Source organism: Hyperolius riggenbachi, chromosome 1 (assembly GCF_040937935.1).
Source record: "Hyperolius riggenbachi isolate aHypRig1 chromosome 1, aHypRig1.pri, whole genome shotgun sequence".
NCBI classification, from domain to species: domain Eukaryota; kingdom Metazoa; phylum Chordata; class Amphibia; order Anura; family Hyperoliidae; genus Hyperolius; species Hyperolius riggenbachi.
This window is the reverse complement of record NC_090646.1, coordinates 589,276,282-589,295,733: the sequence shown is the minus strand read 5'-3', so window position 1 is coordinate 589,295,733 and position 19,452 is coordinate 589,276,282. Positions and strand designations below refer to the sequence as shown.

Sequence of the window (19,452 nt, the reverse complement as noted above, 5' to 3'; positions counted from 1 at the left end):
CCGCGTTGTGCCGCCATGTTGGACGCGGAAACAGCCGCCTCACTCTGAGCCTTTGCGCCGGCTTTTCCGCGTTTCCTCACACCAAGGTATTCAGCTGCTTCATGACAGAACATGTGAGCCTCATCATGTTTGATGTCATATAAACTGTCATATTCTGAGGAATATGAATCTGTGGTTATGTGGATGCGGGAAGCGTAAGCTGAGATATGAAAAATGTCATATTTGGTGGACACAAGAAACCCACCCAGAAGGTTAACCACACCCTGATCAACCCCTGGGCTGATCCTGAGACCCCACCCAAAAATGTGGGTCATTCAAAAGAACTTGACAGGGACTCCTCCCCCAGTCCTCCAAATTCTATCATTACGAAAGCCTGCTGCTAGCCAGAGGACCATGTGGCTGACGGCCATTTCCCTGAACTGAAACAAAAGGCTGTTCCATGTGCTCAGACTCCACAAAGGACATTTTCACCTGAACTTAAGTATTCGTATTTTCTTCCCTTTTTATTTTTATACTGCGCTACTATTGCCTCCATAATTGTTGATTTTAATGATTTTCTGTATATATTAATTATTTATATTGCTTTTATAATAAAAGGATTCTAAAAGTCATGTATCTTTCGACTATACCTACTATTCAGCCACACACAGAAAGAATGCTAGCCCTCTGAAGATTCGCTACCGAGAATTGTTATTAGTCAGAACAGGGTGGGTTTTAACCGTTTTATTTGCAGGTATTAGTATCAGGCAGATTGGGCTTCTCTTCCCATTAGAAAGAGATGGTGGCAGCCTAGTATTTTGTGTTTTATAGATTGCATGCCTCCTTCTAGCCTGTCTGCCGCCAAATTTCCAGCGGTTTCAAGTCATCGATTGCGTCCACGAGATTGGGTAATCTATGTGCTGAAACCGATGAGAAGGCATTGTGCGGTCCGGCCACCAGGGGGCGTGTTGCAGGAGGAGGTTGCATAGGAGGAAGCATTGAGCCTCGCATCCCAAGCTGATCCCCTCCGGATGCACAATTGAGTGAGCGGGTAGATCGCGGGACCCCCATCCACCAGCCGCAGTACATGAGCCACAAGCCAGCAGAGACCTGTATCTTGATGGTGGCAGTGCAAATAGATGCATGCTCAGCATCTGCAGGAATGTGATAAGACAGACGACAGATGTGATATCTGGCAAGCATAACAACACAAGTGATCGGCTAGGCTGTGAGAGAGCCTTATACCACTTCTATTGAACTGCCTGCTTGTGAAATCATAAAAAGGAGACACCGAGAGGCCAATATAGTGTAGTATGTACAGGATAACGCGTAAATGATAAACAGTGAGATATATATACTCACAAACAAGGGTTACCACTCAGGCAACCACTGTAAATGCAGGTGAGGAGATTAGACCTGTCCTCACTCCAGTCGCTCTCTGTAGATTGGAAAGGTAGGGGTAGGTCACCCCTCCACCAGGGGTGGACACAGTGTATTTACTAGAGAACAGAGGCGCCAACAGGATAAAAAGTGATAAAAACTTTAAAATTGCTAGGGAGGCAGTGGTGGACTTACCTCCGGAAAGCAGACACGAACAACTGTCTGAATCAAACAATTGAATTTATTAAGAGTACCCCAAGAAATGCAATGCATTTCACAGGCACTGCCCGCTTCATCAGGTAATAGAATAGGGGACCAGTGCTGCTCATCCGGAATTCGGATATCCGGGTAAGCCGGATATCCGGGTAACCCGGATATCCAAGCTTTTTTACACTATCAGATTCGAATTCCGGATTTTTTAAAAATCCGGATAGCTATCTGCAGATATTTGGACGCATGACACGGATATCCGCGGATATAGCAGATATCCGGATCCGAAACCAATTACAAAGATAAAATCTCTCCTCCCTCCACCCTCCGAAAAGTACTTTGTCAATAAACAATTTCTTCCTTCTAGGAATAGCTAGTGGGAGTCCCTTTCCTTCCTCCACCTGAAAAAGTGGTGGCAGTGAAATTACCAGATTTCCAGTGCGAAATTGATATTTTTTAGTTTACCGATTGTACATACAGTCGGGATTGTACATGTATGGGCTCCTCCAACCAATCTTTACTATGCACACAGTGAATCTGCCTACAGAAGTCTCTAGTGCACGAGACCTGCATGGCAACCGTGGCCTAATAATAGTGAGTGGTTGTCACATTACATATTGTCGACAGTTGTGTGATCAATCCTTAGCGTCAGTCTGTTCACCGTATTTCAGACCATTAGAGGTGACTATTCCCCGAATGGTAACGGGAGCAGATTAGATGGGATTGGCGCGCTCTGTCTCATTACTACCTTCTGACGATCCAGCAACCGATCTTTTAACATCTTTTAGACGGGATCGCGGGCTGCATTGTCACACAGGTGAAGGTGAAAACTTGCATACAATATTGAGTGCCCAGAAATCATTGAAGGATATCAGGGGGCAACAAGCATGCATATGATGTAGTGGTCCTCATGCCCACTGCTCCCATTTTTCTTTTCCATCCCTCTTCTTTACTGCACAAATGGCGCTGACCGGAGTGCTCTGTGCAGTAATGCCTGACCCAGCTGACCAGGAAGTGGATCTGGGGGGCAACAGGGTATGAGGAATATATCATACACATTCTGGAGCGGGGAGCACGGAAGGGGGGTCCCAGGTGGGGGAGGAGGAAGTTGGACACCCCTCTCCATCGCTGTGTGCCCGCAAGGGCTCTCTTCCAGGCTACCTATACTGGGGACACCTATAGCTAGCTACCTATACTGGGAGCACCTATAACTTGCTACCTATACTGGGGGCACCTACATCTGGCTACCTATACTGAGGGCACCTGTAACTTGCTACTTATATGGGGGGCACCTGTAGATGTCTAACTATACTGGGGGCACCTATTACTTGGGGCACCTATGCCTGGCTAAATATACTGGGGGCAACTATACCTGGCTACCTATACTGGGGGCACCTATAGCTGGCTACCTATACTGGGGCAACTATACTCAGTCTCTAGGCCCCACATATGACACTTGCCGCAAGCCTTGCATACTCTAAGGTCTCCTCTACTCCCGGTCCCCGATGCCTCTCTTCAGACCTTAGATCAGCAGCGAATGGAGAGAGGCAGAGCAGGATGCACACTATCCGCAGGAGGTGGACACTTCAAATGCGGAAGTGATGTCATTGGTTACTTTCTGCATTTGAAGTTCACCAGGTCCGGGCAGGTACTGTGCTCCCTGCTCTGCCTCTCCCCGCTGATCTGAGGTCTGTGAGTAGCGGAGCGACCAGCCTTCCCACGCAGCAAGACAGCATCCAGCAATGCCTCCAGCCCATTACCCAACAAAGACCCCAGTCCAGCACCCAGCAAAGTGCACAGCACTCAAGCAATGCCCAGTATAGCAGGCAGTAGCACCCAGCAAAGCACCCAGACCTCCCCAGCACCCAGCCCTCCCCAGCCAGCACTGGCTACCTAATACTGATATATATGGGCACATGGCTACTTAATTCTGTTTTCTGGGCAACATGGCTACTGCAGTTATGTATGCAGGGTCCACTTGGCTACTTAATTTAGACTCACCTGGGTATTTAATTTGTTAATTATAAGGCAACCTGGCTACATGATTAACAACTATGTTCCCATTCATTGGTCTCTGGGCTAACGGCGGGCAGCGATGGAGCACGTAGCAGCCGCCTGGACGTGACAATTACGTCTGGTGGCTTAAATGGCTAAATTACTGAGACTGATAGTGAATTCTCTTCAAAATAAAAATGAAAGGGGGGGGGGGGGATAAAGAGAACTTAAAATACGCCACTGGACAGAGCTAAATTCACTCACCATTTGCTCGAGTTGTGCAGAATTTGGGTGAGATCAAGAAATGATAATTTTGAAACAAAGAATTGTTATTTGAAATCTGTTTATTAAAATACATATCAAATATTTGCCTGCAGGGGCAGAAAGGAAAAATCTTAGAAAACAGTGTGAATCTCTCTATGCATTGTAAATATACATATGCAAAGTGTTGTCTCTTACTTTATCGGAAGTGCAGTCAGGGTAAATGGCCAACTCTTTTGTGAAAATACTGAAGGCCTACAAGCAGGGGCATACCTAGAAATCCCCAGGCCCCCTTGCAAAAAAAATAAAAAATCCGCCCCCCTCCAGGGCCCGGTCAGGGACTTTTGGGGGGCAGGAGGTGTCGCAGCATAAGAGGAGAGTGTGGCGGATCGGTGGGGAGGGGAGAAATTCCCCCCCCCCCTCCCTCACCTCGAGCTCTCCTCTCAGAACTCCCCCTCCTGCAATCATTGGTGGTGTTCGTGGCAGCAGCGGCGGCAGCAGGCTGAAGCTGAACACATTACCTCCTTCTTGCTGGAGGTCTTCCGATCTCTAAGAGCAACTTCCTGTGTAAACGTTAAGAGGAGAGCCCGAGGTGAGGGAGGGGGGGGGATTTCCCCCCTCCCCACCGATCTGCCACACTCTCCTCTTATGCTGCAACCCCTCCTGACCCCAAAAGTCCCTTTTGCCCCCCCCCCCCCCGCGACAGCAGGGGTCGCATCCCCTATTGTTACGCCAGTGCCTACAAGGTGATTCAGTAGTCATAGAAATATGGGTGCTGCCATTGCAGTGTTTTTTGGCATAAGTAGTATCTGAGTCAAAACCCTGGAAAAAGCATATGGTTCATCCAGTAAAACCTGAGTCAACTGATTTAGAATACCTGATGTGCTGCATGCTTGTTCAGGGTCTATGGCTAAAAGTATTAGAGACACAGGATCAGGAGGACTGCTAGGCAACTGGTAGTCAGGGGGTAACTACAGGGGAGCAACTCCTGCAACTGCAGAGGGCCCAGAGCTGTAAGGGGGCCCTAACAGCTACTTTACTCCCTCCAATAAAGGGGTCCATCTTTCATGTCCGGTGTTGTTGCGATTCCACTTGTTATTATTGTGAGGATTATGATGGCCACACTTGTTTTATGACCCTTGCAAGATGGGCCCCCAGACCGTGAGGGTCACCAGGGGTTGGCAAGGGAAAGGGCGTGAACATTGGGGGCCCAATCAAAGTTTTGCTGGGGGGGTGTAGTTACTCCTCTGCTGATATTTTTTAAAAGGAAATGAACATGGCAGCCTCCATGTACCTCACCTCAAGTTTACTTTAAGGAATTGCTGCATGCCTGGCTGCTATGCTCATTGCCACTTAGTGAGTCAGTCATGCAACAAACACCACAATTTTGGGAAAAGAAAAAAAAAGTAATATTAACCTCCTTAGCGGTATGCTTGACACTGTGTCGGGCATACCGCTTGCTGGCCGCAGGCGTCCCCCATGCATAATAAATGTGATCATATCGCTTTAAAACCTTTAGCTAGCACTAGGATAGCTAGTACAAGTGTCGGGCACCCCCGATACCCTGCGATCCCCCCGAATCTCCCCCCCATTTATACATTACCCTGCCTGGATTCAGCGATCACGCAGCCTCCCTGCACAGCTCCGGTCTCTCTATGGGGAGGATCGGGTTTGCGCGTGACGTCATGACGTCATGTGCAATCCTCCCCATAGTGAAGATCAGAGCTGTGCGGGGAGGCTGCCCTGAACTTGGGTCCGAACTTAGCACAAGACTGGCGTAAAGGAATGTGACGGTAGAGACCCAAACTAAATCTCCAGGTATAAATTCATCTTCAACAGTTCTGTGCATATCAGAGAACAATTTCTGGGTATTTACAGCATTCCTAATGTTATTCTGTACTTGTTTCCAAATTAGGTTACACCTTGAGGACCATTCCTCTACCTCAGGAAGATTGGAAATACCAGAAAGTGCATTGAACTTAGGGTTAGAACCATAAATGATATGGAAAGGAGGCAATTCAGCAAATTGCAAAAACTGAACCCAATCTTCTTGAGAGTCTGAAACAAAACATCTCAAATACTGTTCCAATAACTGGTTCATTCTCTCTGTCCATTAGACTCAGGATGAAACCCAGTAGAAAATGACAAAGAGACTCCCAATTTGTCACAAAAAGCACGCCAAAACTGGGAAACAAATTGCACCCCTCTATCGGAAACAATGTTTTCAGGAACACTATGGATTCTGAAAATATTTTCAATGAAAATCTGGGCTAATTCCTTGGCTGAAAGCAGTTTAGGAAGAGGTACAAACTGTGACATCTTACTAAATCTGTCCACCACTACCCAAATAACAGTTTTACCCTGGGAAACTGGAAGGTCAACCACAAAATCCATGGACACATGAGACCAAGGCTTTTCAGGAATAGGCAAGGGCAATAGGGTACCTTACTTTGGGCACAAACGGAACATGATTTCACTAAAACTTCAACATCTTTACTAAGAGAGGGCCACCAAACAACCCTCCTAACTAGCTCAATGATTTTTTGAACCCCACGATGACCTATAGATTTATCTGCATGAAATTGCTTCAAGACATTCTCTTGCAGATCATCAGGAATAAACAGTTTTCCAGGAGGTTTATCCTGAGGTGCCTGGTCTTGTACTTTGGGCAAGTGGTTGGAAAGGTCAAGCGAAAATTTACAAGCAGAAATTATACATTTCTTCGGAATTATGGATACAGAATACATTTTGTTATCTTCTTTCATAAAACATCTTGACAAGGCATCTGCCTTAATGTTTTTTGAACCAGGTTTATAAGTGATACAGAAATTAAACCTAGAGAAAAACAATGCCCAACGGGCTTGTAGTAAATTCAACCATTTAGCATTCTCAATGTATTCGAGATTCTTATGATCGGTGTAAATTGTCATGGATGTTCTGCACCTCCCAACCAATGTCTCCATTCTTCCAGAGCTAATTTAATAGCCAACAGTTCTTTGTTCCCAATATCATAATTTCTCTCTGCAGGAGAGAACTTCCGAGAGAAAAACGCACATGGGTGTAGTTGCTCAAGGCTGCCAGAAAACTGAGACAAGACAGCCCCAACTCCCACCTCAGATGCGTCAACCTCGACAATGAAAGATTTTTTAATATTTGAGTGGACCACAATAGGAGCGCAACAGAAAGCCTGTTTTAACTCTTTAAAAGCCGCAACAGCCTTAGGACTCCAATTTGATGGGTCTGCCCCTTTTTTTGTGAGGTCTGTGAGAGGAGCGACTTTGCCAGAGAAATTACTAATACATTTCCTGTAAAAATTGGCAAAACCCAAAAAGCATTGCGATGCTCTAAGACTGTTTGGCTGAGGCATGCATATCTCCAACTTAGCATATAATCGATTTTCTCTCCACTTAGTTAACACTTTTTTCACATGGTCTTGATGTTCAGACAAGGAAGAAGAAAAGATCAAGATATCATCAAGATATACAACCATTAATTTGCCAAGGAGCTCACAAAATATATCATTAACAAAATGTTGAAAAACTGTAGGGGCGTTACACAGCCCAAAAGGCATAACCAGGTACTCATAGTGACCATTTTTTAGTATTAACCTCCCTGGCGGTATATTAAAAACCGCCAGGGGGCAGCGCTGCCGTTTTTTTGTGTTTTTTTTTTTTTAAATCATGTAGCGAGCCCAGGGCTCGCTACATGATAGCCGCTGCTCAGCGGCATCCCCCCAGCCCCGCCGATCGCCCTCCTGGAGGGCTTCCCCATCGCCATGGCGACGGGGCAGGATGACGTCACCGATGTCATGGACGTCGTGACATCTAAGGGAGTCCCGATCCACCCCTTAGCGCTGCCTGGCGCTGATAGGCCAGGCAGCGCAGGGGTCTAGGGGGGAGCTCTACGGCGGCGCTGATAGCGGCGATCGAGCGCGGGCCGGCGGCGATCAGTGTGCTGGCGCAGCTAGCAAAGTGCTAGCTGCGTCCAGCAAAAAAAAAATTACGGAGATCGGCCCAGCAGGGCCTGAGAAAACCTCCTGCGCGGCTTACCCCGAACTACGTTCGGGGTTACCGCCAAGGAGGTTAAACACAGTTTTCCATTCATCGTTTTCTCTGATACGAATAAGGTTATACGCACCTCTAAGATTTAATTTAGAGAATATCTTAGCCCCCACAACCTGAGAGAATAAATCATCAGTCATGGGTAATGGATAACGATTTTTTACAGTAACCTTATTCAACCCTCTTTAACCACTTGCCGACCGCCCACTGTAGATTGGCGGTGGCACAGTGGCAGCCCCAGGACCACGTAACTCAGAATGGCGTCGGGTCCTGGGGGAGGGGATTGCGGGCGATCGCGCGCGCAGAGTGCGCGCGCATCGCCGGCATTAGGCTCCACCCACATGTGACGTCAACCCGCCGGCCAATCAGCAGCGCCGGCTTGTTGCAACGTTTAAAACTGGCCAATAGAAAGCGTATAATACGATTTGTTAGGTAAACAAAGCGTATTATACACGCTGCCTCCTCCCTGGTGGTCACAGCGCTCGATCGACCACCAGAGAGGAAGGCAGCACTGTGAGTCCAAATGCCAGCACACTGATCCTGCCCCCCCTGCACACTGATCGCCCACAGCACCCAGCAGACCCCCCCTGCCCACCCCCTGACAGCACTGTTTGCACCTAATCACCCCCCTTATCACCTATCAATCACCCCCTGTCCCTATCTGTCAACGCCATCTCTTAGATCAGGTCCTAAACTGCCCCCTGGGGGTGCCTGATCACCCCCCCACACCCTCAGATCCTCCCCAGACCCCCCCCCCCCCCCCCCGTGTACTGTATACAGCTATTCTCCCCTGTAATCACCTGCCAATCACCCGTCAATCACCCATCCATCACCCCCTATCATCACCTGTCACTGCCACAAATCAGATTAGACCCTAACCTGCCCCTCGCGGGCATCTGATCACCCACCCACACGCTCAGATCGACCACAGACCCACCCTCAGAACACCTCCCAAGTGCATTGTTTACATCTGTTCTCTCCTCTAAACACCTACTGATCACCCATCAATCACCCCCTGTCACTACCTGTCACTGCTACCCATCAGATCAGTCCCTAATCTGCCCCTTTTGGGAACCCAATCACCCGCCCACCCCCTCAGATTGCCCTGAAACCACCTCTGATCAACTTGCCAGTGCATTGTTTGCATATATTCTACCCTGTAATTACCTTCTGATCACCTATCAATCACCCCGTCACCCCCTGTCACTGCTACCCATCAGATTAGACCCTAATCTGCCCCTTGCGGGCACCCAATCACCCGCTCGAACCCTCTGATCACCCACAGACACCCCCCCCCCCCCGCCAGTGCATTGCTTGCATATACTCTCCCCTGTAATTACCTACTGATCACCTATCAATCACCCCGTCACCACCTGTCACTGCGAGCTCCTGATCACCCTCCCCCCTGCCCTTGGATCTCCCTCTGATCACTCCACCCTGCCCTAGATCACCCCCCTGCCATTGTGTACATCTAATCTCCTGTCTGTAACGCTTGATTGTGCTTTGATTGGCTCCAAGTGTTTCAATTGCCCTGTGACTGACTTAGATTGTCCCGTGATTGGTTTTTGATTGTCCCGTGATTGGTTTTTGATTGTCCCTCGATTGGTTTTTTGATTGTCCTGTGATTGGCTTCGATTGTCCTGTGATTGGCTTCGATTGTCCCGTGATTGGTTTTCGATTGTCCCGTGATTGGTTTTCGATTGTCTCGTGATTGGCTTCGATTGCCCCGTGATTGGCTTTGATTGTGCTGATTTGCTGTGATTGCCCTCTAATCACTCTTTTTGGCTCTAATTGTGTTGTAATTGCCTTGATTGCCCCCTGATCCCCCCCCCCCCGGTCACTATCCTAGTGATCTAAAAACAGTGTTTTTAGTATCACTAGTGTTAACAGTTAGGCCAGTTAGCTAGGCCCCTGTGTTAGTGTCAGTTAGCACTCAGCCCACCGCACCAAAGTCACTAATTAGTCGCTGATTAGCGTCATCACTGTCGCTAATCAGCATTCGTACTATATAGTATCTGTAAGTGATCATTACTGATCACACACAGATCTATATTGGGGTCACTAGGATCCACTAAAAACGCAGTGTTTGCCTATCAGGCCTGATCGTTCGCCTGCACTTGCGTTCAGCCCGCCCCACCGCAGATTTTTTTTTATCACTGCAAAAAACACTGTACAATAGCTGTGGCACTGTAAAGATCAGTTTTGTTTTTGTTTTTTTCAAAACTCAGTGACCACAGCTTTCTGCTCCGCAAGTACTCCGTTTTGTTAGGTAGGTGCTCTTTTTCCTGGGTAGTCTCAGAGTAATACCCCCTAAATTTAGCAGCCCACCATGGCAAGAAAGGGATATTCCGATGATGAGGTGTACAGGTACATGGCCCAGTTGGATGAGGATAATTGGGACGTCTCATCCGACGAATCTTCTGGGTCAGAGTACAAACCTGTGGACAGCAGTGGCTCGCTGACCGATAACGATAACGAGGTTGAGGTCCCGGCTAGAGCCAGGCGTACCACACCCCATGTCACTGGACCGCAGGTGGTGCAGGATCTGCCTCAAGGGCAGCAGAGTGGTGCTAGTGCTGGTCTGAGGTTTCATGGTGAGGCATACACCAGCAGCGCAGCATCTCCTGGACCTAGCACCAGTACTTCCGTAGACCCTGGTGAAGTGGTGAGCACCAGAATGGAAGTTGAAACTGGTTCGGTGGCACGTGCATTAAGACCCAAGTCGCAGCCACCAAGAAAACGGGCCCGTACTACACTTAGTCTTCAAGAGGTGCTGGCAAATCCCAATTGGCAATCCCCTGGTTCCGCCGCACCCGTACTGCCCCCTTTCACCGCCCAGTCTGGAGTCCAGGTGGAGACAGATAATCTAGGAATGGCCCTAGACTTTTTTCATCTGTTCTTCACCGAGGATCTCTACGACTTAATTGTGGCTGAGACCAACCGTTATGCCACACAATACATCACCGACAACCCGGATAAGTACTATGCCCAGGCTTACCGGTGGAAACCACTCCAAGTTTCCGAACTTAAAACTTTTTTGGGCCTTCTCCTTAACATGGGTCTAATCAAATTGAATATATTGCGGTGTTATTGGTCTACGCGCCCAATATATCACCTGCCCATGTTTTCTGCTGTTATGTCTAGGACACGATTTGAGATGATCCTGCGCTTCCTGCACTTCAATGACAACACAACCTGTCATCGAAGTGACCACCCTGCTTATGACCGGCTCCACAAAATTCGACCCCTCATAGACCACATGTCATCAAAATTTGCAGATGCTTATACCCCTGAACAGCACATCTGTGTAGACGAGTCCCTCGTACATTTTACCGGGCGCCTTGGCATCAAACAGTATATCCCAAGCAAGCGCGCCCGGTATGGGGAGAAACTGTATAAGGTCTGTGAAAGGGCCACAGGCTATACTTATGGTTTTAGGGTCTATGAGGGAAAAGACTCAAAATTGGAGCCGGTCGGATGCCCTGACTACCTGGGGAGCAGTGGCAAGATTATGTGGGACTTGGTGTCACCTTTGTTCCAGGAGGGGTACCATCTTTATGTGGACAACTTCTACACAAGTGTGGCCCTCTATCAGCATTTAAATATAGAAGGGATCCGCTGCTGTGGCACCAACGGCTCGTTAGTACCCGGCTTGCACGGGGGGAGAGGGCTGCCTTGTGTACAGATGACCTGCTCGCGGTGAAATGGAAGGACAAGAGGGACGTTTACCTTCTGTCCACCATTCACACAGACACGACAGTCCAAATTCAACGGGCAACTGAGGTCACTGAAAAACCCTCGCCGTCCACGACTATAATGCTTACATGGAAGGGGTGGAGTTCAATGACCAGATTTTAGGGCCCTATTTAGTTTCCCGCAAAACCAGATGCTGGTACAAAAAAGTGTCTGTTTATCTAATTCAATTGGGTATTTACAACAGCTTTGTTCTCTACAGTAAGGCTGGGAGAACTGGAGCGTTCCTTACATTTCAGGAAGACATCGTTATAGAACTCCTGTGTCCAGGAGGTGCCGTGGCTCGACCCCAAAATGCAGTTAGCCGGCTGCATGAAAGGCACTACGCCTTTCCCATTCCGAGTGCCCCAAATCAACGCACCCCAAGAAAATGTTGTCGTGTCTGCAGCAGGGCTGGAACAAGGCGTGACACCTCTGTTTACTGTCCCATGTGTCCTGACCAGCCTGGCCTATTCCTAGGGGAGTGTTTCCAGAGGTATCATGAGCAGATACACTTTTAGAGAGTAGGGAACTCCAGACATAGCAGTAGGCACACAAGGGTCTCTGTGCTATTTCACACTGGCGTGATGCGTTAGGAAAAATTGCCTAGCGAAAGTCACACTTTGCGGTCCCCCCCTACGCCGGAAGTGCTTGACTTAACGCTAGTGCATGCCTACGTTACTGCGTGGCTTCTGCGGCAATTTGGGTCGGCCCGGAAGTCATGTTAGTCTACGGCGACGAAGTTACTTACTTGTGACAAAAAAAAAAAAATCTTCTATGAACTCACCATACTCCTAACGGAATACCTTGGGGTATCTTCTTTCTAAAATGGGGTCATTTGTGGGGTTCCTATACTGCCCTGGCATTTTAAGGGTCCTAAACCGTGAGGAGTAGTCTTGAACCCAAATGTCGCAAAATGACCTGTGAAATCCTAAAGGTACTAATTGGACTTTGGGCCCCTTAGTGCAGTTAGGGTGCAAAAAAGTGCCACACATGTGGTATCGCCGTACTCAGGAGAAGTAGTATAATGTGTTTTGGGGCGTATTTTTACACATACCCATGCTGGGTGGGAGAAATATCTCTGTAAATGACAATTTTTTTTATTTTTTTTACACACAATTGTCCATTTACAGAGATATTGAATTGGAGTAGGCTATAGCAAGATATTCTGTGCCGTTACCAACTTTATCCACACAACTCTATCCTGGCCAGGAGCATGCTTGTCGGTATGCGTGATATGTGTTAGCGTGAGGGGATGGCCATCTCATGGGGTTTTAATACACATTTTTTCAGTATTTATGTTGTTCAATAAATGTTACCATTTTATAAATTTTTTTGAGGTTTTTCAGATTATTTTTGTAGATTGTTGAGCACCTGTAGTCCAATAATCGCCCTATTCATGTGTATAATTCAAACTATAAAACTTCATGACTTCAAAATGCAAAACTTCTACCTGCAAGGTGACTTCATTTGCTAATCTTATCTCTGATCCCGCTTTAACGTGGTATCATCAACAGCAATTGTCTGAATGGATAACGTTTCCGCTAGGGAAATGTCCATGAAGTTGCCTACTGCCCCACAATCGATTAAAGCCTGACAATTATACACAATTTAATCTCTAATAATGGAGAGCGGTAGCATGATAAGATTGTTTTCTGGAGAGAAACTTTGATTGCTTAACTGAGTTCTCTCCACCTCAGTTAAGTCGGAGTTTTCCGACTTCTTAATTTTGTTTGGGCAAGATTGAACAATATGTCCAGGTTCTCCACAATAGAAGCATAACCTTTCAATCTTTCTTTGTTTTTTCTCTAAGGAGAACTTTGAAAACCCCAACTGCATAGGTTCCTCAGTAGTAGTTGTGATATTATTATTGGAAGGAACAGTTACAGGGATGGATATGTGAGACCGTCCCTGACGGCTTTGTCTGACTTGCATGTGTACCCGGATTGCCAAAGTAATAGCTTCTTCAAGGGAGGAAGGTAGTGGATGACTGACAAGAATATCATTAACAATATCAGATAGTCCAAACAGAAATTAATCCATGAGATCGAAATCATTCCACTTGGTTGAGACTACCCATCGCCTGAATTCTGTAGCATATTCTTCAACGGTGCGACGACCTTGTCGTAAATTCCTTAATTTCTGTACTGCAGTAGAAGTAACATCAGGGTCAGAGTACAAAACAGCCATAGCTTTGAAAAGGTTATCCACTGAGGTCAAGGCTTCATGCTCAGGGGGTAGCCCTTAGGCCCAGGACTGTGGATCCCCTTTTAACAGAGATATGACAAAAAACACTTTTTGAGATTCTGAACCAGAGGATTGAGAGCGGACTTTGAAAAATGTCAGACAGTTATTCATGAAATGACTGAATTGATATCTGGTGGCAGAAAATTTCCCCTGAATAGGCATTTTTGGATCCATGGGTGCTTTGAGTAGAGGAGCAGGAGAAGGCAAAGATCGATCAGAAGCAGAGGCAGGCAATTCACCACGTGGGGTGGCATTGGCCAATTGAGTCAGTTGTACCTGTTGAACAGATACTTGCTCTGTGAGGGCATTTACAGCCCCTGTGAGGAGCAATATTTGTCGTTGTAACTCCTCCATAGTGGAGACCCCCCGTTAGTCAGTTAAGGGGGTATTCTGGCCCGTGATACTGTCAGGCTAGTCTGGTCAATAACTATAGTTCAGGCTGTATGCCCATATGACTGACCTTTAGCCCAGCCCGTAACACCTGCACAGACTCCGACCTAATACAAAACTACAATAACCCTGCAGGTAGATGTGGCATACAGGCTGACAGATAGTATCCACCAAACAAACCAGTAATATATACAAGGCACAGTAATCACAAGTAATATAGTCACCTGAGACCTGAAGGCAGAGGCAGTCCAGATGATAGCCAGGTGACTGCAGGCTGGTGAGGATTGTTTTAGGCAGTTCAAACACTTTACAGGTAGCGGGGTCAGTTCAAGCCAATGTCGTTCAAGGCAAAGTTCAAGGGAGTCCTTAGTCAAGAAGGGGTCAATCCAGGCATCAGACAGGTCCAGGTACAAGCAGAGTCGGCAATGGGTAATCCAATTAAAGGCAAAGTCAGGAACAAGCAGTGGTTGGCAACGGAATCAATCTAGAGTAAAGCTTGGTCAGGATACAAGGCAAGGTTGGCAACAGTGTTCAATCAGAACGTGCGCGCATACCCAGCAACTGGCCACAGCTAATGCTATCACAGGCGATAACTGAGGGCGCTCACCTTAGCTTTATACTAGGACTAACCAATCAGAAAATAAAGAAATCCAAATGAACCAATCGCACAGCAGCATGTCAGCAGATCAGCTGACACATAACAAACCCACGTGGCTACTGTTTACAGCGGTGGAGCGCGTACTGAGAACGTGTCCCCCTCTTATCCAATGGGAGATGAGTGCCATGCGCTCCAGTGAGGTCAGGGAGCCGCCAAAACCCAGAGACTTGCGCCTCAGTGTGGGTCTCGACGTTCTGCCACCACGAGGGGCCACCGGATCTTACATAAGGATCAATCCTGTGTCCCTTTTGAAGTCAGGGCAGAAGGGACTAGCGTCAGACTCCTGCTGAGATCGGGTCCTAGCAGTCTAGAGAAGGATGCTTTTTATGAGCTTCTGTCCACCTAATCTCTGATGGATGGCCTTTAACCCTTCCAGGAACTATTGTGAACAGCTTTTCACACTTAAGTGAAAGGTTCTGTAATTAAAATCTATCAAAGAGCCAGGGAGAAGAGAAAAAAAGGGAAAAAAAGTTGATTTGAAAAATAACATTTTGGTATTCTGAATGTGCGTTTGTGACTCCATGATGCATTCGATACGACATATTCGGTATGACATATCGAGGCGTCACAACCTGTATTTAGCTGGAAAGGCTGTAAGATAGCCCTTCAGGCAGCAGCAGCTGTAATCTCATGTGCCTGTCTGTGCTCTCTTCTTCCCACAGATCACAGGAATCTGCTCCCTGCTCAGCCCCTCCCATCAGTGACAGAAGGGTGGGGGCCGAGCAGAGTGCAGATGCCTGTGACCTGTGAGGAGAAGTGACTATGGACAGCACATTAGATACAGCCCGAGGGTTTAATTTAAAGCAGCTCTTCTTCCAGCTGAGGAAGTAGCAGTGTCTTTTGCCAGAGGACCCTATGTGCAGGCTACCAATAATGGGACCTGGGAGGGAGGAGGAGGCAAAGTAATTATATGTTCTTGGGCACTCAGGGGGGGCCCCCTTAAGAGGTCAGGCCAGTGAGGGAGGGCCCACCGGGGAAATCCCCATCTCCACGGTGGCTCAGTCCGAGCCTGGCTCTCAGAGCCTGGTCTACTGCGCTCATTTGAGGTCTGATGTTACTGCATATTACAAGGTGTCATTTGCGCTAAGGGACATACTGCTGTCAGTCATATAGGGGGTCAGCTGCACTGATACGAGGTCATTATTATTGCATATTACATGGTGACTTTTGCACTAACAGGTCTACTGCTCATATAGGGGGTGTCAGCTGTGCTGATATGAGGTAAGATATTATTGCAAAATACGTGGGGACATTTACGCTAACAGGCCTACTGCTGTCAGTCATGATATTAGGTCAGATATTATTGCATTTTACACAGCGATATTTGCGCTAAGGGACATGCTGTTGTCAGTCATATAGGGGTGTCAGCCGCGCTGACATGAGTTCTGTTGTTAGTGTATATTACATGGGGACATTTGCACTAAGAGGCCTACTGCTGTCAAGTCACTGATATGAGGTCAGATTGTATTGCATACTAGCTGATGACCCGGCATTGCCCGGGTGTGTATTTGGCTGGTGTCGGCTCCACCCACTTTTTCTAACCCTAACACACAAACACTTAATGACCAAGTTTGTGAACTTTGGCATCAATAATTTGTGTATTCCCATAGAAATTAAATAAATCAGATTAATGGTTTGTGACTCCACCTCTCTCCAGCGTTTGGACCCCAGTCACCCAATGACCAACTATAGAATTTTTGAGGCATCTGCTATTAACAGTGTAATGATGGCAGCAATTTAAATATTCCCCTTGAAAATCAACAGGTGAATTTTGATTGACTATAATAGGCTCCACTCACTTCCCTGAATATTAATCTCAGTCACCCAGTGACCATCTGGGCAAAGTTTGAGAACCCTGACATTAACAGTGTAAAAAGACCTGCAGTTTATATTTTCCCAATAAAATTAGTTTTTGGCTCTCCCCACTTTTTGTAACCTGGATGCACAGTCACCCAATGACCAAGTTTGTGAGCTTTGGGGTCCTTAGCATCAATAAAAACAAATCTGATTGGCTGTTTTTGGCTCCACCCCCTTTTCTGAATTTTAACCCCAGTGACCCAATGACCAACTGTATCAGGCTTGAGGCTTGTGCCATTAACAGCGCAAGAATGGCAGCAATTTTAATATTCCTCTTGAAAATCAACAGGTGAATATTGATTGGCTTTTTAAAGCTCCACCCACTTTTCTGAATATTAATCCAAGTCACCCAGTAATAAACTGTGCAAAGTTTGCAAACCCTGCCATTAAGAGTGAATAAGGTGCTGCAGTTTATATTTACCCAGGGAAATCCGCTGTCCGCTCCGGCCCAGGTGGTGGTGATTGACAGCGCCGCTCGTGCAGGGCAGGCGCAGTACAGGCCGACCTGGAGGCCGCCCTGACGTCATCGCCGGGGTCCGGGACGGAGCTGCGGCAAATGGCTGCGGGGAGAGCTGCGGCGAGGGACGTGCTGGGAGCTTGGGGCTGGAGGAAGCTCCCGGTAAGTAGCACTTATTTTCTTTAATACTGCCCGATGACTGCTTTAATGATTTGAATTTGTAAAACATTATTGTAAACAAAATGTTAATATATATATTTTTTATAAACAAAATTTCAGATTAACGTTTACATCAGGTGCCCTTTTTTCCCGACACCCTTTTTGCATGTACACCTCTCATTGTATCACAGTAGGAAATAATCATCTACTGTTGAAGCTGTTTGCAGCTAGATCTGCTGTGTAAAACCATCTAAACTTTGGATGAGATATAAAGACAAGTTACTTGTTATAGTTAGTTTTTCACCTTGGATCAGCTTAAATGATTATTATCCCGTTTGTATTTTGCGGGGTGCATACTAGTCCATCATTATGATCATCATCAATAAAATATTAACAATTCCTGAAAGCATGTACCAAACAGTAGTAAGCAAAATGCCTAATTTAAATTCCAAAAAGCTTTAAACAACACACAAGAAAAACAAAAGTTTGCTTTCCTAAAACAGAAAGAATTTGCGATAATTCAGGTTGGAGTGAGCTTGAGATGTCTCCCAGAGCAACACTGCTGAATACACTAGAAAAAACCCCAAAACAAATAAAACACATCATTGACAGGTCTACAATACTCTTAATTCCAGGTTCACTGGAACTATGCCATTGTTCTATAAAAGTAAAAAGGTACTTGGGTGAATTTTTCAATAAAAAAATAAAATAAAACAATAGCAGTTTACGATGATATGTCTGATCAATTTTGGATACAATAACCCTTTTATTAAACTAAAAATGACTGAATGGACAAACAAGCATAATATTGTCTCCCTAGCGTTCTGGACGAGCTAGCACTTTGCTAGCTGCGTGTTTGGTTCCACCGCCAATGCGCCGCTACCCGCAGCGTAGTAGGCCCCCCCCCGCAAACCCCGTGCGCAGCCTGGTCAATCAGTGCCAGGCAGCGCTGAGGGGTGGATCGGGACTCACAACGTCGATGATGTCATTCTGTTCGTCGCCATGGTGACGAGGGAAGCCCTGAAGGAAATCCCGTTCTGAACGGGATTTCCTGACGGGCATTATCGCCGGCGGCGATCGGAAGGGTGGGTGGGATTCGGCAGGGAGGGGGGTATCATGTAGCTAGCGCTAGGCTAGCTACATGATTAAAACAAAATTAGGTTTAAAAAACTATGCGCAGCCGTGCGGCTGCGCATAATCAGAACGCCAGGGAGGTTTTAACTTGCCTATACTAATGCATAGGTAGTAAAATAGAAGCTGCATTTCTTTTAAGAAATTAATTTGCTTAACCTTTACTTACATGGTTGAGCCTCTTCACAAAATACCATCCAGGAAATATGTTCCCCAATAAGGAAGAACGCAGCAAACAGCCGCCCCAGCCCCATGTTTTATGTGTTATGTTTTCTCTGTCTCTTCATCTGTGCATCTGTAAAAAGTGAAGGTTTCGGTAGGCATTCCTGGAAGACAGATACTAATCAGCTTCTTCTCACCTGGGTGTTTCCTTTCCTCTGATAGGAGGGGAGGAGGGTTTCATGTACTCAGTTCCCACCAAGTCAGATTAAACAGAAAGTTTTTTTTTTTTTTTGGCATGAGTACATACCAGTACCATTTGTTCAGCTCTGCTCGGCAACAATCTGGACTCCTTTCATTGGTGAGGTTGGTGCTGCTACAGATGTACATGAAACATAGAAATTGCTCTGTACCACTGTTTTATAGCATGACCTGAATAGGACCCATAGGTAACTCCTTCCCTCTGTAAAACACATGACTGTGACAACTGCTTGGAATACAAAGGCCACAGCTTTTACAGTTTTTTTTCGATTGATTACATGCTAAAATTAAAACTTTCCCACAATCGCAAAACCTAACACTCAAGAAGCAAAATACCTTCTCAGATAGGCAGTGGCACAGCTACAAGCACATTGTTAGCTTTACACTTTTTGCAAAACTCTACACACAGTGATTTTCAGAACACTACACACAATTTGTATACATTTGACCCAAAAATCAATCATATTGACACTTCATTGCAATATCAAGGCAAAGGCTCTCAAATGAACACTCAC

The 19,452-nt window shown here is 46.6% G+C and overlaps 1 protein-coding gene across 1 annotated transcript in view; it reads right to left on the bottom strand.

The window, feature by feature from the left end:
- Nucleotides 1-18,768, bottom strand: part of LOC137558198 (proteinase-activated receptor 1-like) — a 35,679-nt gene extending 16,911 nt beyond the window's left edge. The window contains exon 1 of the mRNA XM_068271724.1: nt 18,687-18,768. Coding sequence (XP_068127825.1) covers nt 18,687-18,714 — 28 coding nt within the window. The 5' untranslated portion in view covers nt 18,715-18,768. The remainder of the gene's footprint in view (nt 1-18,686) is intronic.
- Between the last annotated feature and the right edge of the window lie 684 nt (nt 18,769-19,452).